At 40.0% G+C, this 17,030-nt stretch overlaps 1 protein-coding gene across 5 annotated transcripts in view; it reads left to right on the top strand.

Annotated features, from left to right (window-relative positions):
* Window positions 1-17,030, top strand: part of SCUBE1 (signal peptide, CUB domain and EGF like domain containing 1) — a 218,861-nt gene that overhangs the window by 109,320 nt on the left and 92,511 nt on the right. For 3 of the 5 annotated variants that reach the window (XM_063354685.1, XM_063354678.1, XM_063354669.1), the window contains exon 6: window positions 7,427-7,543. In XM_063354685.1, the coding sequence (XP_063210755.1) occupies window positions 7,427-7,543 (117 nt within the window). Of the gene's footprint in view, window positions 1-7,426; window positions 7,544-10,446; window positions 10,537-17,030 lie in introns of all 5 variants that reach the window. The other 2 variants (XM_063354661.1, XM_063354652.1) reach the window with 1 other exon arrangement.

Raw genomic sequence — 17,030 nt, 5'->3', positions numbered from 1 at the left:
ACCTCTAAGTAGGGATGCTGAGTTTTTCAAGACCGTGGAGGTTGCAGAGTACACCGACCCCTAAACCCACAACACATTCTGCAAAATATGTTCCAGAGTCTTATTTAAAATAACTGCACTTCTAGCCCTTCCAAATGCAAAGAAGTATAAAGCTGTAGCCAGATAGCCTGGGACAATAATCGTGAGATTACACCAGGCTATTTATAAAGGTCTAATTCTGAAACCAAATCTTCATTTTTAAAAAAACCCTTTCACAGCTAATCATTTCAGTGAAATTGGCTTAAATCTTGAGCTGCAGCTTTGCAAGTACTGAGTACAGCTATGTTGAAGAGCTGAAAAAGAGACACTTGCTCCTTGTCAGACCAGACTGGGTCTGTAGCCCTGTACACCAGGGACTGGTAGGGTCTCATATACCCCTAGTATATAACTATATCCCTCTCAATTATTCTGATTTGTCATGGTCCCTCCAGGAGACTGTTCCTTTCAGGGTTTTTCAGAGCTTGCTTCTCTGGTTTTTTATGTGAACAAGTGGCAGAGAACCAGTACCTCACAAAGTGAATTTTTATCAGCCAGTTTGCAATTGAATCAGCATACTAGGAGACATTTTCAGACGTATTCGTCCAAGTCCACTAGTAATGAGATGTCTTCCTCAAAGGAAAAAATAATGTTAAGATAAGTTAGAAAGCATAAAAAATGGGGGGGAGCTATCTGCTTTTTTTGCATGCATTACAAGATTGTCATTGCATCCTAATCACATGATTACATATCACCTGATCATAGCACCACATATTAATAAGGCAGCCACTATTGGTGTCTTGTTTCATTCAGTGTATATGATGGTCAGTGCCCATTAAACAGGCTTTTGTTCAATAGCTTCCTCTCCGTAATTCAATGTCATGCCTTTCCAGTGGCACACTATTTAAACCCTGTTGTGAACATAAAATTTTTAATTTCCTCATGGATTTTCCCATGATACTCATTACTGTAATATCCAAGTTCTTTGTAGGCACTGATAATGTATTTTTAGAACATTCTTGTCAAGTTAAAAAGTATTGGTTTGCCTATTTTACAAATGGGAAGTGAATATAAAGATGTTAATGTCAAAGTCATTTAGTAGTGATTGGTGATTAACAAGAAACACCCAGAACCCAGCTCAGCATTTATAGCGCTTTAGTATGATCAAAGCCAAGCTCCCAGTGGCTCCAGCTGTAGTTGCAAATGCCATGGAGAAAGGAATATAGTATTATTAACTTGTAATAGATGTGATTCAAGTGACTTGCCAAGCCCTAAGTAGGAATTCCGTGGCAGAGGCAGATTAGAGGTTTTTAGGGCTCTATTCACTGTCTGAACAAGACCATCCTTTCTTGACAGTCCCTTTCTGATTTACTACTCATTCTGCAGCAACTGAGACAAGATTCTCCAGCTGTTTCCACAGACCTGACTTTCCCCAACTCCACTGTGCACTAATAAAGACGGGAGTGTTTTCAGCATTTGTCACTGAGGATGGTTATTATGATACAATAAGTCTGTGTACCAGAAGTCTGGTATTTCTAGTTTTTGAGTGCTTAATATTGCAACCTTAATGGTTTCTTAGTGTAAATTTTAAACATGCAATTTCTCAGTTACAAAAGAAAAAACACCTTGCCCACTACGCCAGGAAAACACAGAAGCATTGATGCTGGAAGGGACCTCAAGAGGTTATCTAGAAATATGCCAAGCAGAATCATACAGATCCATACATAATTCCTCAGAAGAGCTGCATTCTTTAGATCCATAGCAGCAGTAAACTACCGTCTTCTGTGTACACAAGCCATTAGAAGAAGAATACGCTTTGTCAGTGACTTTCTTAGATTCTTGCTGGCAGCAGAAAGAAGAGATTTAGGAATAGTGAATTTGCTTCCAGATTACAGTGGAAAAACATAGGAAATTACCTCCCCTTTCTATATCTGTATCTCTGATAGTTTTTAAGATCCTGCTCCTGAGCTTGATTGCATGAGAAATTTTTGATAGACTGAAGGGTTTTTTCTCCAAGCATGAACAAACCAAGACATTTTTTCTTAATCTCGTTATTAGCTGGATCGGTTTAGCTGGAACTTGAAAAAGCAAGAGGAAACCTAAAGCAGATACGCATACCTGCAAGTTGCAACCTAAAAGAAATAATTCTGACAGTTATAAACAAGTGAAAGCTGAATCTTTTAATGAAAAATGCTGGATAACCTTAACTACAGCTATTTCTATCTGCCCCCTCCGATAATAATGATCTAAGTGAGCAGGAGGGCTAGAATCATAGAATCATAGAATCATAGGGTTGGAAGGGACCTCTGGAGATCATCTAGTCCAACCCCCCTGCCAGAGCAGGGTCACCTAGAGCAGGTTACACAGGAACATGTCCAGGCGGGTTTTGAATGTCTCCAGAGTTGGAGACTCCACCACCTCTCTGGGCAGCCTGTTCCAGTGCTCTGCCACCCTCAGGGTAAAGAAGTTCCTCCTCATGTTTAGGTGGAACTTCCTATGTTCAAGTTTGTGCCCATTGCCTCTTGTCCTGTTCCCGGGCACCACTGAAAAGAGCCTGGCCCCATCCTCCTGACACCCACCCTTTAAGTATTTATAAGTGTTGATAAGGTCACCCCTCAGACGTCTTTTTTCCAGACTGAAGAGACCCAAATCCCTCAGCCTTTCCTCATAAGAGAGGTGTTCCAGTCCCCCAATCATCTTTGTAGCCCTCTGCTGCACCCTTTCCAGCAGTTCCCTGTCCCTCTTGAACCGGGGAGCCCAGAACTGGACACAGTACTCCAGGTGCAGCCTCACCAGGGCAGAGGAGAGGGGGAGGATGACCTCCCTTGACCTGCTGGCCACGCTCCTCTTGATGCACCCCAGGATGCCGTTGGCCTTCTTGGCCACAAGGGCACATTGCTGACTCATGGTCATCCTGTTGTCCACCAGGACTCCCAGGTCTCTTTCCACAGAGCTGCTCTCCAGCAGGTCAGCACCCAACCTGTACTGGTGCATGGGTTTGTTCCTCCCCAGGTGCAGCACCCTACACTTGCCCTTGTTGAACTTCATAAGGTTTCTCTCTGCCCAGATCTCCAACCTGTCCAGGTCAAAGGGCTAGTGCTAAGTAATTCTAAAAATCACGCCTGGTATGTTTACAGCACAATGCCATCCCACCTAAGCCAAGTGGCAGCTTTTCACCTTCTGCTGACAATGTTCTCACGAAGCTATTTGCTGTCAGTACAAAGATCTCCAGAATGTCAAAAATGTAAGACCACTCTAGAATAAATAATGCAAGCAATTTTGCATGCATATAGAAAGATCTGTTTATATAAATTGTACATTTAAGGGCCAATTTAGTTAAAAAACAATGCAATTTTTGATTTATGTGGAGTTACAATGTGCTGGTTTGAACTGTTGCAGAAAGCAATACTACAAAACCAAAAGATCTATCTTGTTGCAAATTCCGTGGCGTCTAGGCCGTAATATGTATTTCAGTCCACATGCAGTCAAGATTCAGAACATCGTTATCTTAGAGGATTTTTTCGGTTAGTGAGTACTAGTGCTGGATTTAATATTTGGCCATATGTTTTCAAATACTCCTTGTTGTGGGCATGTCATATGGAAAAGTTCAGAAAAAGGATTCTATGAGAGTTCAGAGAAGCACCGAAAGCAGGATTTAGCCTGTAGAGTGAGGTTGAATTCTGGTATTTTCTGTCTTCTGAGGGTTTTAGCGTGGAACATCAATATCATTATTTAGTGGAATAAGTACATTAAAATGCCTTTTGTTCTTTAAGATGCCATTCCTCTTCCTGACAGTTGTTTCTTATCTTTCATCACCAAAATGTCATTTGAAGACCAGTCCATATATTTCTATGGACGTGAGCCCTGTCCCACATGCAAAACTGTGTCTCAGGAATGCTTAGCTCAGCTCAGCCAAACTGAAACTTTGAGATTTCTCATTAATTTTGCTTTAATGCTTTCTGACAAAAATGGAGTAGATCTGGATGTCCTTTTGCTTTTAAAAAATTTTGGTTTTCTTCCTCTAAGCGAGAGAAACTTCTCAGTATGTCACTGCCACAGAATTAAGGCTGGAAGGAAATTGAAATGACATATTTTACAACTGGTTTTTGTACCAATTTCACCTGCAGAGCTGTCAAGCTCCAGAATTGTGGCTCAAGTTGCTTAAAATAAATAATAAATGAATGAACGAATAAATAAATAAATAAATAGTGGTCTAGACAGAAATTCAAATCCTTCAAAAACGTGATTTACTAATATTTGTAAGAGACAGGAAAAGGTATTGACCTACTTCTGTGTTCCTTGACTGGGTAGAACAAGAACCAGTAACTCTACTATTCAGGGAAACTATAAAAGAAGTGTGTGATTCTGCAGCATTTACTATAAAACCCATTAGTTTATTGCGAATTTTCATAGATAAATATAGTAAGGAAAAGTCCCTCATATTACACGGATCAGAGAAACCGTGTTAAGATATTTTCATCTCTGCCAGCAGAGGCTTTCAGCAAGGAATGCCAAAAATAACCACTGCAGTCAAGTTGTTTCAAATATACACTTTGTTGCTGGTTGCACTTTAAAATCCTCAATAAAAACACTGTTGGCTAGAAATGTATTTAAACATCTGACATAAACAACACCTTTAAGTTAGTTTGTGATGGCACAGCAGTCCAACAGGGTTAGAAACATTGAATGAACTTCGGTGCGGTCCAAGAGGCATACGGGGTCAAGAAAGCGGGGAGGATAGGTAGGCAGAAATTACCTTATCCTGGATTAGCTCTGCTGCTGTGCGCCCAATACTGTGCCGATTGCGAGCAGCTGCCTTCTACACCGCTTACTGCCCCTGCTTGATCACATCCCAGGCACAGCTGGCCACAAGAGAACTCACGCTTGCAGCCAGGCTGTAGCCAGCCCATTCAAACAATTTCTCTCTGTTCCACTAGCTCTCAGCTAAGATCCAAACCAGTATTTCGTCTTCCTCCAGATTAACCAAGAAGTTGTCCTTGCACACATAATGTGGCGTAGAGAGAGAGACACATGAAAAAGACTAACCCAAAAAAACTGCAAATCAAAGAATGGGTAAAAAGAAGAGAGGTGAATGAGGACAGGCATAGTGTTGAGCAAGGAAAGGATTTTTCAGCATGGCTGCATCAACAAGGTGGGAGGTTTAAGAGTGGAGAATTGGCATAAAATTTTAATTTTTTTGGTTTACATAAAAAATAAAAGCTAAAATATTATTGCATATTGAAGGAAGTAAAATGTTGCTTCCGTTTGATGCAAAGCAGAATAGTTTGCTTCATGTATTTGTTCACAAAAAGAACTTCATAGTTGAATTATAAAACTAGAGAAGGAGAAAGAATACCTGATGCTAGTTGTTGCTTAGGGGGCTTTTTAAATGTATTTCCTTACAAGTTTAGGATTCTCATGACTTGGGGTGTGTGAGTTCAGTTCCCTCCTCTGTCTGGTGGGACTGAACCCACAATTCCCATTTTCCAACCTAGTGCCCAAACTGTCAATCTCCAATAAAGGAATGTGGACCGTGTTGCTCTCCATCTTTCTCATTAGCATTCTTTACATTTTGATAGAACAGTGATATTCCCAGGAAGAGAGCTGGGAATCTAGGCAGGCCCTCTTCTCAGGGATTGTTCTTACCACTAGGTGACGAGACTATCTCTGAACACAAGGATTTTATTCAAATTGTACCATGTGAAGGACCAAGGATGCTTGCACCTGTCATGGCCTCTGGTCTGTACACACTTGGGAAATGGACAATTCCTGTTGTGATCTTTGCCAGACTTCAGAGACTGCAGGTATAAACTTGCAGTTCCGACGCTGGCAAAAGTTTTAATGGGAATTCTGTTGGGTATGCTGTGGCGGTCTCCCTCAGTTGCTTTTCTTAGAACTGTTCTATTTTAAGTGAAATACTTCAGTGATTATTGAGAGTGGCATGACTATTACAGCACTGGGACACTCACACCAGAGGTGGGATATTTCAGTTCTAGTTACTGTGACTGAAAATTCCAGTCTACTCCATTTTAAGAAGCTAGCATTAAAGCAGCGTCACTGAGGTCAGTGGGAAATTATATGAGTTTAGCCCTATTGGATTAGATAGAACCTCAGATTAGATTTAGATATATGATTTTAAAATCCTGTTAACTATTATCTTGGTTTACTGTACATCGCAATTTGCTACCCTGGCTCGTCTATAAACTATCTAATCTAGAAGGAAAATTCTGCTAGGACCAATCTGAGGAAGTTCCTTCTGATTAATAGGAGTCATTATTTAAATTACTGTAAGATTTCAAAACATTGAAGTCCTCTGAAATTATGAGTATGATATCACTGAATAATGGTATATTGGATTTCTCCTGTACCTGCCAGTATGTATATACCAATAAAGAACCTGCTCCAAATTACCTGTATATAAAGACAGTAGATTGAATTCAGAATTCAGTCAGATCAGAATTGTGTTATTCAGCATCAAGCTATGCAACTGCAAAGGATTAAATGGAAGAGAGGCAAATGAGAGGCATTGTTAATGGTGCTAGCCAGCTTAATATTTAAAAACTGGGTTGTCTTAATTAAATCCAGAAATTAAATCCAGCATGTGTCAAAGGAAATCGAATCTGATCTGTTAATTCTTGTAAACTTCAAAACTCTACCTGTCACAAAAAGTGTTTGCTGTAATGTATGTTTAGTATTTTTGCACTGGAGGACATTTTAATTGCTAAAAGCCATTTTGCACTGTATGCTTGGAAGTGAAAGTGACATCTCCAGTGTTTCTTTCCTAGTTGAAGCCAGTGCACTGCATGGCCATAACAACCATGTATTTCTTGTTTCAGACAAGAAAAGGGAAAAAAAAAAACCAACCATGTTTCCTGTTTTATTTTTAAACCTCCTTCTACTCTAGGAGGACCAGTGTTTGAAATAATAGATGTCAAGAGTTATGTGGTTCTATTCTTGCTGTTTGGTCTCTGCTTCCTCCACTTAGAAAGTGAAGGGGAAAGAAAAGGGAAATGCTGTCTGTAGACTTGGAAATATATGTCTGTATTAGTAGACTGCTCATTTCTTCATGCCGTATACATCACAGATACGAAACTTTCAGGAAGCTAACCAGTCATAGTAAAATTATGAATACAAACAGACTGGGTGAAAAGTAGCACGTGCTACTTTTTATCTTTGTCTTTGTTTCTTCACTGCATGCATTAAGAATAGGGTGTGAGACAGGAACGTGGCTAAGATAAGTGGGGTCAGAAAGAATAAGAAATGTAAATAATTGCAATTACAAATATGATGTTGCCTTATGTCTTCATTTGTTACTGCTCTTCTGTATTCTGCAAGGCCCTCAAGACTAATTGGTTTCATTGTCATTTTATTTATATATACATATATACACATTCATTTGGGGCTTAACTAGTAACCTGTAACTATGGGAATGGAGGCTGCCAACACACCTGTGATGACACAGATACTGGTCCTGTGTGTGGTTGTCATCAGAAGTATGCCCTACATTCAGATGGCCGAACCTGCATTGGTAAGTACTTCTATGCAGTGCATTTTATTTCATATTCGTCATAGAATATATATGTGCACGTGTGTGTGGGTGTGCGCGTGCGTGTTTGTATCTCACAGGCGTTTAGCACCATTGCTGAGAGAAGTCTGTAACAAGCAGTTCCTGGCCATAGTAGCTACGTTCATGCTATACAGAGAGAGAAGCATTTGTGTGTATTTTGTCAAAATGTTTGTTAATGAAGTATCCCTTTGTTACTCCTTTGCAACTTTTATGTCTTTTCATAACTCTAATAATTTTTGAAGTAAAAAGGTGTAGAACATTCATAATTAGGAATGGAAGTTCAGCTCTTCTGTTCACTTTCATGAGTCAAGACTTCCTTGCGTAAGCAAGCCCTGAATTCCTCCTTGCGTAAGCAAGGTGAGGAAAATTATCCTCTTTTCTAAGCTGTTATTGGGGAAAATTAATTATCCTGATGTGCTTTCTTCCCTGTTGTATGTTTTATGCTTCTAAAAATTACAACACTTATAGTGAATAAGTTTTCACTCAGATTTTCAGTAGGAAAAAGCCGTTCAAGAGATGGAGCATCTTGGGAGATGCTATGCAGACATTTATGATTATAGAATATATTATTTGCTTACCACCATTTCTTTGCACTCTGCTTTTTTTTTTTTTAAGAAAAAAAGGATATTTTTGCATACTACAAGTTAAAATCTGGAAATTCTTACTGACAGATCAGAACCTAAAATTGATAATGGTTTTCATTAGCATCGTGGTCACGTTGCCTTTTTTTTGTCTGTTTAATTTCAAATTCTTACAAATTCCTAGTAATTTCCTGAGATTAAAAAAGAATGGACACATATTTATCACCTTTTCTCTCCTTTATCAATACTGCAAGACAGAGCACTTGAAACCTGTGGAAATCTGTCAGTTATCTTCAGTGATCCCTTAGTCAGATCCATGGCATAAAACTCGGTGGCTGCCCAGAGCCTCGCTCGCTCCTGATGGGTCTGATTGATTGCACAAATTGTGTGGTAGGGTGAGGGTTATGCTGGCAGAGGTAGAGCTGAACAAGGTTCAGCGCTTGACTCTGCCTTGCTGTATGCACAAGCCATGTCTCGGCTTACGGGATCTCTCAGCTAGTACTTTTGAGTAACACAGAGGGCTCCATCATACAGTCCCTCTGTTTAAACAACCTCCCTGAAGCCTGTGCTAGTTCCACGTGCAGAGAATTTGCAAGAGCGAGGACCTTGAGAGCAGGTTTTACTGAATGGATAATTGATCTTCTATTTATTAGCGTTCACTAGTATCCTTGGATTGATGTTTTATTTTGTCCAGCATGTAAAAATGATTTTAAAAGCTGTGTACACTGCACCTGTTTTTTACTTTTTTTTCCATTTTTGTAATTTAATACATACAATTCCATGTTACATTCCTTGGTCTTGTGATGTAAGTCACATATTACTGCCTGTGCTGATTTTCTTCCCTCTAAGTAGTTCTTTCTCTTAGAATACTTTGAAATTTTTTTATTTATTTTTATATTTTTATTCCTGCTTTCTGGTGATGGTTCCTGATTGCCTGTCTTGTCTGATAACTGACGTTCATTAATTATTTACAGAGCAAAATAAAAAAAAAAAACTCAAACAAAAGCCTCTATTGCAGCCTGATCCCATCTAGAACTTGTTAAAAGCAAAACAAAACAACTTCTTGTTACCACTCAACCATGTAGTGTTGCCACAAACAAAACCTGCCAGCCTCCTCCTCCTCCTCACTTCAGTGATTCCAGTGTTTGCTGTCTTCAGTGGTGTATATATTCCAGGCATCACTGCAAGAATGCAAACTTCTGCAATGCCAGTTAAATACTTGTTGACCCTTTGTCTAACATATTTTGTCTTCGTTTGCTTGACTTATCCTTTTATTTTATTTTTTTGTTTGCTGCATGTGAAAGTCCCCACTTGCATTTTCGTTTTTGTTTTCCTAATAAGCATTTCCCTCTGTATAAATCATTTTATTTACCCAGCTGCTGCTTCTCCATTGCTCTCCTGTATCAGAAATCTTTCTTTTTATTTCACTTACTGATCATCTCTTCCCACACTTGTGACTGTTTCTGTGTATTTCTAATGAAGCATAACCAAACTGAAGTCCTCATTATGCTGTATGGCACTCTTACATGTAGGTTATCAGAGACTTCCTTGTAAAATGACCTCTGCTGACATCATCTTGCTTACTGCATGCTTATAAAATTACTAAACCCTGTTCTTGCAACATCTTTCCTAGCATTGAATGTTTAGCTAGTAGTGTTTCATAGACAAGCAGGCAACCAGCACTGCCCAAATTGATCTTTTTTTGTGTTTGTTTGGTTTGTTGTTTGTTTATTTTTGTTGTTGTTTTTGTTTAATTTGCATGCTGTTGTTTGGTTTCTCCTCACGATGTGTCAATGTGTACGAGACTATGGTGCATCCGTGCCCATCCATCACCGGACTCTTCTAGCTCTCTCTATTTGTCTCAGTCTTCTGCCTGCCACCTTCAGATCCTGGTGCCACCATTAGCCTGAATCACTTTACAGTTTGTCTTTCGTAGTTTGTTTAACTAGCATCCCTGAATTTTAATTTTCATCCTTAACACCTCTCTGGGGCACTCATGTCAGCTGTCTTGTTCTCCAGTAGGAATCCAGCTTCCTGTATGTGGTTAATTACTTCATAGTTGACCATTCTTCCTCCTCCCCCTCTTTCTCCTTCCTTTCCCAAAACACCCTTTAATTTGTTCCTGGGGTCTCAAAGGGAATTAACTCTCTAACGGGGATTTAGTGCTTTCATGCCTTGCTTCTTGGCTTTGGCTGTGCCATGCCAAGAAACTGTCTTAGGCAGCGGAAAATTGGGCTTGTGATTAACCAACTGCTCCATGTTTGTCCCTTACTTGTGTTTTAGAGAAGGATGAGGCTGCAATTGAGAGTTCTGAGTACAATGCCACGTCAGTAGCTGATGTGGACAAGCGGGTGAAACGGCGGCTACTTATGGGTAACACTTTTCTTCCACTTCCTTTGTTGTGCTCTCACTTTTGTCTGTATGTGTGTGTGGGGGGAGGTTCTCTTTTGGTCTCATTTGGTCCCTTTGGTTTTGGTTTGATTTGGTTTTTTTTAACCTGACTTCATCTGTGTGGAAAGGTCACCAATTTTGTTAAGTTCTCGTCTGTTGTACGACTTCATTTCTTGTTTTTAAACTTTTTTTCCTAATGCTGCAGCTTTAATGTTCAATTTCTTCTGCATAGAAAGAAGCTTTTGCCATTAACCTTACTTACCTTACGCAAGCTACTTCTTACATTTGATTTGTGCGTGTTTGTGTGTATGTGTTGCTGTAGGGTTCCTGAAAAATCTCATGTTGCAGACCTCCCTATTGACTTAAAAGTGGATGGTGATGATGATATAAAACAATATTCTATTACATATGTGGTGTTAAATGAACAACTGTATTTGCCTACTTAAAATTTGCAGTACTTTTGATTGAAATGTAAATATTATGACTGGAAATTCATTTATTTCCTTTGTGCAGCCATGTTAGTAACCACTGAAAGATCTTTCCCTAGTGACTATGAGCTTCCGTATGTTCTTCTTTCAAGACTGAAGCGTGGCTTGTTTCTCTGTGTTGTTGGAGCCTGAGAGTGGAAGGGATGAGGAAGTTCATTGAACAATGAAGATAATTCTTTAGCTTCTGCTCTCAGTTAACCCGTTGCGCACCCTTGTGCTTGTCTTCTTCATGTTACATTTATGGCCATTGGTGAGAATGACCTTTTGGGAACAGAAAGGGTAGAGTGACTGGACCCCTGCCAGACTCTTCTCGTATGACAAAGAGCACACAGACTGCTGAATGATGCCAGCAGTTTAGAGGTTTTCAGGTCATTTATTACTCTGTATTTTCCATTCTGATGCCCTACTCACCACATATAATTATTTCCACTAGGTTTTTAACATAGTGAGCATTGGTGAGATGTACCCAATGAACTGTTTACAAGACAAGGATTCTTCACCCACAAAAGAGATTTTGGCAGGACAGGATTCTGCTCTCCTCCCTCCTGGTCACTATTCTGTTTCTTAAAACCATTGAGTCCATTGCAGACTTTGTCCTGCTAGCCCTTGGCAATCTCAGCTCTCCCTGTAAGCATCCACACCTATCTGGAAGGACCACCTCTAGGAGACCAGAAGCCTCACTTTGAATATTTAGTTGATTGCTGGGCTAATAGTTGCAGTAGGTGACAGTATTTATAAAGTCTTCATATCACTTGTATCTCATCACCCATCACAAACAGTCCACTTAACCATAGGCCAGCACACTAGTACTGTGTAGGAAATGGCACGGTGTTGTAACTCTGAAATGGCATTAGATGTATTATTTTCAGATTATCTGTGATCATTCATTTGCAATCAGTTTGCAGACCTAGCAAGCGACCCACATCAATCTATTGTTTAATGATGCACTGTTTAAATTAATTTAAGCTAACAAAAGCTATGAGGCAGCTCATCTTGCTTTCTAAAGGTACTATTAACACTTTTAGCTGTAATTTCAGTAAGACCCATAGTCTCACAGGAAGTCAGGCAAAAAACGTGCAAAGAGCCTCTAGACCACTGGAAAATCCAATCCTCTACGTGTAAATGGTGCGTTTTCCCAGCCACTAACAGTGTATACAATATGGTTTAGAGGGACTAAGCAACATAGTGCACTGCGTTGCTGCCTCACCCTCTGATAAAAGTATTCATCCAACCTGAAAATAAGCTCACACTGCTCACAAGAGTCCAGGCAAATAGACTTAAAAGTTACAATTAGCAACAAGCTTCTTAGTTACACCAGGTCTGCAAGTTCCAAGCTGAACATAGACTCTAGAAATAGGTTTAGTTAGAAATACAGTTTGCAAAATACATTTTTTAACTCTTCAGTACCTCCTGTATTAGCAGGTATCAGCCAAAAGCTGAGCGTTTATGGACATGCCGTGTGTGAACAACTGATTCCTTAGAAAAACATTAACTAGAGCTGAAAAGAAATTTAATTAGTAAGTGGGATCTGAGTGCGTAGCTTATTACTTAGGGACTTTTCTACTTGTTTATTTCTACTGATTTCTGATGGTCAGAAAATCCACAATTTATTTTTTGAATGAAGTCTTATTACATTTCAGAAGTGTAGCAGCATTTCCATGAAATTCCATGTGCCTTCAGATGCTTTCTAAACAATTGTTTTAGAAAGTACTGGAAGGCTCCTCAGGAAACTTTGTTACCAGCTTTTGTAAATGGACTGTGATTTTTGACCCTCCTGCAGGCAGTCTCAGGAGAGTAGGAAAAGCAGATGACTTTATGTAATTTTAGCAGTCTGATGAAAGATGCTTTCAATTGCAAGCCCCAAGATGATAATTTCTAGTCCCCTGTCATTTGCTGCATGCTATTAAAATGACTATGATCTTTATAACCCTTAATATCAGCCAAGCCTAAGAATGAGCTTGCATGAGATTACTTTAGGAGAACAGGACTGCTGTCAGACATGACTGTCTATGCCAGTCATTTTGCTACAGCAAGACTGGCCACCTCTGTAGCTCAGACTGACTCTTACAGGGGCCTGTGTCCTAGTCATGGTGCAATTCTGTGACATGTGGCTAAATCTTAAATAGAGAAAGTAGATAAATACACTTACTTGCCTCCTGTTAGGTGCAATTTTATCTAGATCTTGTGAGGCAGACAAGAAAGTGGTCTTCTCTGATGATCTGCAACAAGCCTTCCTTTAGAGCCATCCAATGATTACTAGGAATTTTCATCCAACTTTTTTCATAAGGTTCAGAAGGACCCCCAGGACTTCCAGCTGTCCTTTGTCTCCCCTATTTAGAGAAAAACACTTGGATTCAGAGTAAAGAGCACTCTCATTCAAGAGATGACACTGAATTACTTTTCTCGGATCAGTGAATGTTGTGCCATATTGCTGTTCATACAGCTCATTTACATTTTCTTCACTTCCCCCTGGGCTGTTGCCGTTGCAGAGTGGAAAGAAGTAAAGCCTTAATTGTACTCCAGGTGGGCTTCTGGTGAGGTTCTGCCATCTGCCAGAGTTCTGTGGTGCGTGTTATAAACTGGACATTGAGCCATGTACATTCTGTAGATTAGGAAGGAAAGTGCACGTTCATCCTGCAGAAGTGCACAGATCCAAGCATTTAAAACCAGGGCACAACCAATGTCTTCAGGTCTTAAATATCTGCCATAGTTTATCTTGCAATTAGTTGAGCACTGCCTTCAGCTCTTAAAATTATCTTCAAATCTCTGTTTTGTATGGTACAACACATTTTTTTCTGAAAATATTTTCAGTGTATTTCTTAGGAACAGTCACAGAGACCTTTCCTTTACCTTTACAAGAATGTATTTGCCAGGACTGTTTTTCCTGTCATAGCATCATAGCATGAGACTGCCCTACCTGATTAGAGGAGTGTGCTAAAGCATTTCACATATTGTTCAGTCCAAATCCAGCATCAGTTTGTAACATGTATCATGCCCTGTCTACCTGGATGAAAACCATTCTAGTGTGGGCATACAACTTTAGAAGTACCAAATTTCCACTCAATCCTACTAATACACATATCTGCAAAATCTTTTGTCCAGTGCCACATCTTCAGCAGTGGAAGCTGCTTGTATTCACGTATCAAGTTTCCAAATCTCTTTTTGCTATTGCAGCCCTGCATAAAATTCGTAAGTCCAGTGGACCCACAGTCTACAACTGCAAAGATGAGTCATCCAGTAGTATAGCACTTTATCGTTATTTATATTATAAATTATCAAGTCTCACTGGCTTAGCATTACTCTCTTCTTGGGCACTGTCTTTTGCTTGAAAAGGCTACAGGGTTTTTATAGAGCAGTATCTGTTGATATTCTGAGGAATTCTTTTACATGGAGCTTGATACTGTGGACACAAAAATAGATTTTATAGCATCAGTTATGTCACTGGGCTGCCTCAGTACAAATAAGTCAACTGCTTACAAAGATGTGACAGGCAGCTGAAAAATTCCTCTTTGAGGAACCAGAACTGCAGCACTGTCTGGTCTTCAGACTCAAGAAGTCATCATCTCCTTTTCAAAGGTAATGCCTTGCTCTTTGGATAGTCTTTACATCAACTCTTAGCATCAAAAAAAATTATTATATATTTTTTATATTGTCTTTAAAAGTGTGGTCACTTGCTACATTGTTATCATCACAGACCTTACTCGACTGCATGAACCTTTAAGGTGCTTTAGCGACACAACCATGATGTTCTATCCAGTGCATTTCTTAGATCTTACCCTCTGATCAGCACTTTTTGAAGAGGTGAGCCTGACCCATTTCTCATCGTGTTTCATGTCCCTCCCTATGCTCTTTAGTAGCCAAATGCATCAGGTTCATTTGGGCTTGAACCCAAGTGTCTTCACAACAACTGCAAAGGCCATGTTTCTCTCCCTCACCTTCCATGCACCTTTTCCATTCTTTCCAGAGATCACTGCTGTAAGAACTCACTTTGGCAACAAAATGTTCTTCCTCTGGCGCTAGAAGATATAAAGTTTGTTCCTTCTTGTCGCAAGAAGAGAGTTTTACAAAGTTCTTTTCGGTATAGCAAAGAGCAACAGGACATTGAGCCCATCTTGAACTTAAGGAAACACGGTAATTTCCTTTGCATATTTAAGGCCAGGATAATGGTGCAAATGGCAGTAATACCATCACTACAAGTGTCTTCAGAAACCCAAACTCTACACAGAAATTCATTGCTTCACAGGACACGTTCAACTCATTGTGTGTCAGGACAGCGTAAGGGTTTGCCATTGGACACTGACTTCTTGTGTCGTCAGTAAGGCTATTTGCAGCCCACATCAGGTACAGGAATGTAATTCTCTTCCCTTCCCTTGAAGCTGGCTCCCAAGATCCCTACAAATTATTTTCCTGTCAATTGAAGTGCTTGTATAAACTGTAGGGTGCATTGGAACTGTCCTGGACTTTGTTACTGCTAAAGTTTACCTCAGCCTAGATTGTTTCTGTAGTGTAGTGTAGGAAGCACTTCAAGTCATTTGGAAAATCACACCAACAAGGACCAGCTTTGCCAGGCTGGGACATGTTCTATGTGTACCTATATGTGTGTGTAATATATTACATTCCATCCCTGTTTTCCTAAGAGTGGCTTACAGTCAGGGCTTTGGTCTGTCTATAGTCATGACACAGAACCAGTGATTAAGGTAGTATTTTTACTAGTTCTGTATTTTCCTCTGTTGTGGCAAGAATCATTTGGCTTCTGCAGATGGCTCCTCTTCCATTTTTCATAGCCTCCAAGCTGTTTATAATGAGCACCAAGCTACATGCCTGGAGAGCCGAGTGTGCACTCCACTAAGACCTCTCTGCAGTAATCACTAGAGATGTGAGCTGTGGAAATGGCAATTTGGGCATTTCTCCCATGGGTTAGCTTATGACAGAGAACATCACTGCATGTTATATGGGGCAGAATCATCTCTCTTTTTTTGACTTAACATGCACTTGCTTTGGAAAGTGTACTTCCACTGTCAGTTCAACTCCAAGGATGTCAAACATCGTAGCAGATAGCCAGAGCCAGTTCAGACTAGTAGATGACAAGTGCAGGTCCTGCTTTGGCCACTTTCATGACATGCCATTCTCTGTATGCTGGTCAGCTCTTTCATCCAGTTGTGTGCCTCTAGAAGGTACCTAGAAACATCAGCCAAGGTAACTGTGTTTATCCTGGCCTGGCCAAAGCTGTTTTGATTTCCGAAGATTTTTAGCCCAGTACCTACAATGGATTTTAATGAGCTGCTCACATCATATTTAAAAAAAAAACACCACAATTTGAGCTTATTGTCACGACTTACTACATTTGCAGCAAAGGCAAACATTTTAGCATGTTACATTAAATAGTCAGACAGATTTAAACTTTGGAGCTGATTCTTCTTACCTTAGGTTTACCCACTTGAAACTAATGTGGTACCAAACTTTATATATCTTGAGTCATCTGAGCTTAGTAATCAGCCATATGGTATATTTTCCTAGACCACAATCATCTAAGGTTTAGCCTGCCTTATTCGGCCTGGACATCAAGCATCCTTTGACTTTTATTTGTGTGGGAGTAGATCCTTTAGGAGCACCCCTCATCTGATTGCCTCAGTGGTAGGAAGGTACTTAGTTATAGCTTTTTCCACCCCAGATTATCGCTGCAGGTAACAGATTGTGTCAGGCCTGATGGTTAATGAGCAGAGATAGAACCATTAGATGTGAGCTGAACATGCTCCCCAGGAGTTCAAGGCAGAAAGGCCATCTGAAGCACCATCCTTGGTTCTGCAGTTGCCCCTCACAGAGGCTTCCAGGCATTATGTAGGTCTTTGCAGAGCTGTCCTCTACATTCCCTGTTTCTGATGAATCAAGATCCTCCTTCAGGTAGCTTGCATTAAATAGGGACTACAGAGGGCACACACCCAGTGTGTGGACTTCATATTGATAATCATGGGAGGAGAAAGCAAGGTC

Source organism: Chroicocephalus ridibundus, chromosome 1, assembly GCF_963924245.1.
Source record: "Chroicocephalus ridibundus chromosome 1, bChrRid1.1, whole genome shotgun sequence".
Lineage (NCBI taxonomy): Eukaryota > Metazoa > Chordata > Aves > Charadriiformes > Laridae > Chroicocephalus > Chroicocephalus ridibundus.
Note: the sequence above shows the minus strand (reverse complement) of the source record. Positions and strands in the feature narration are given on the sequence as shown.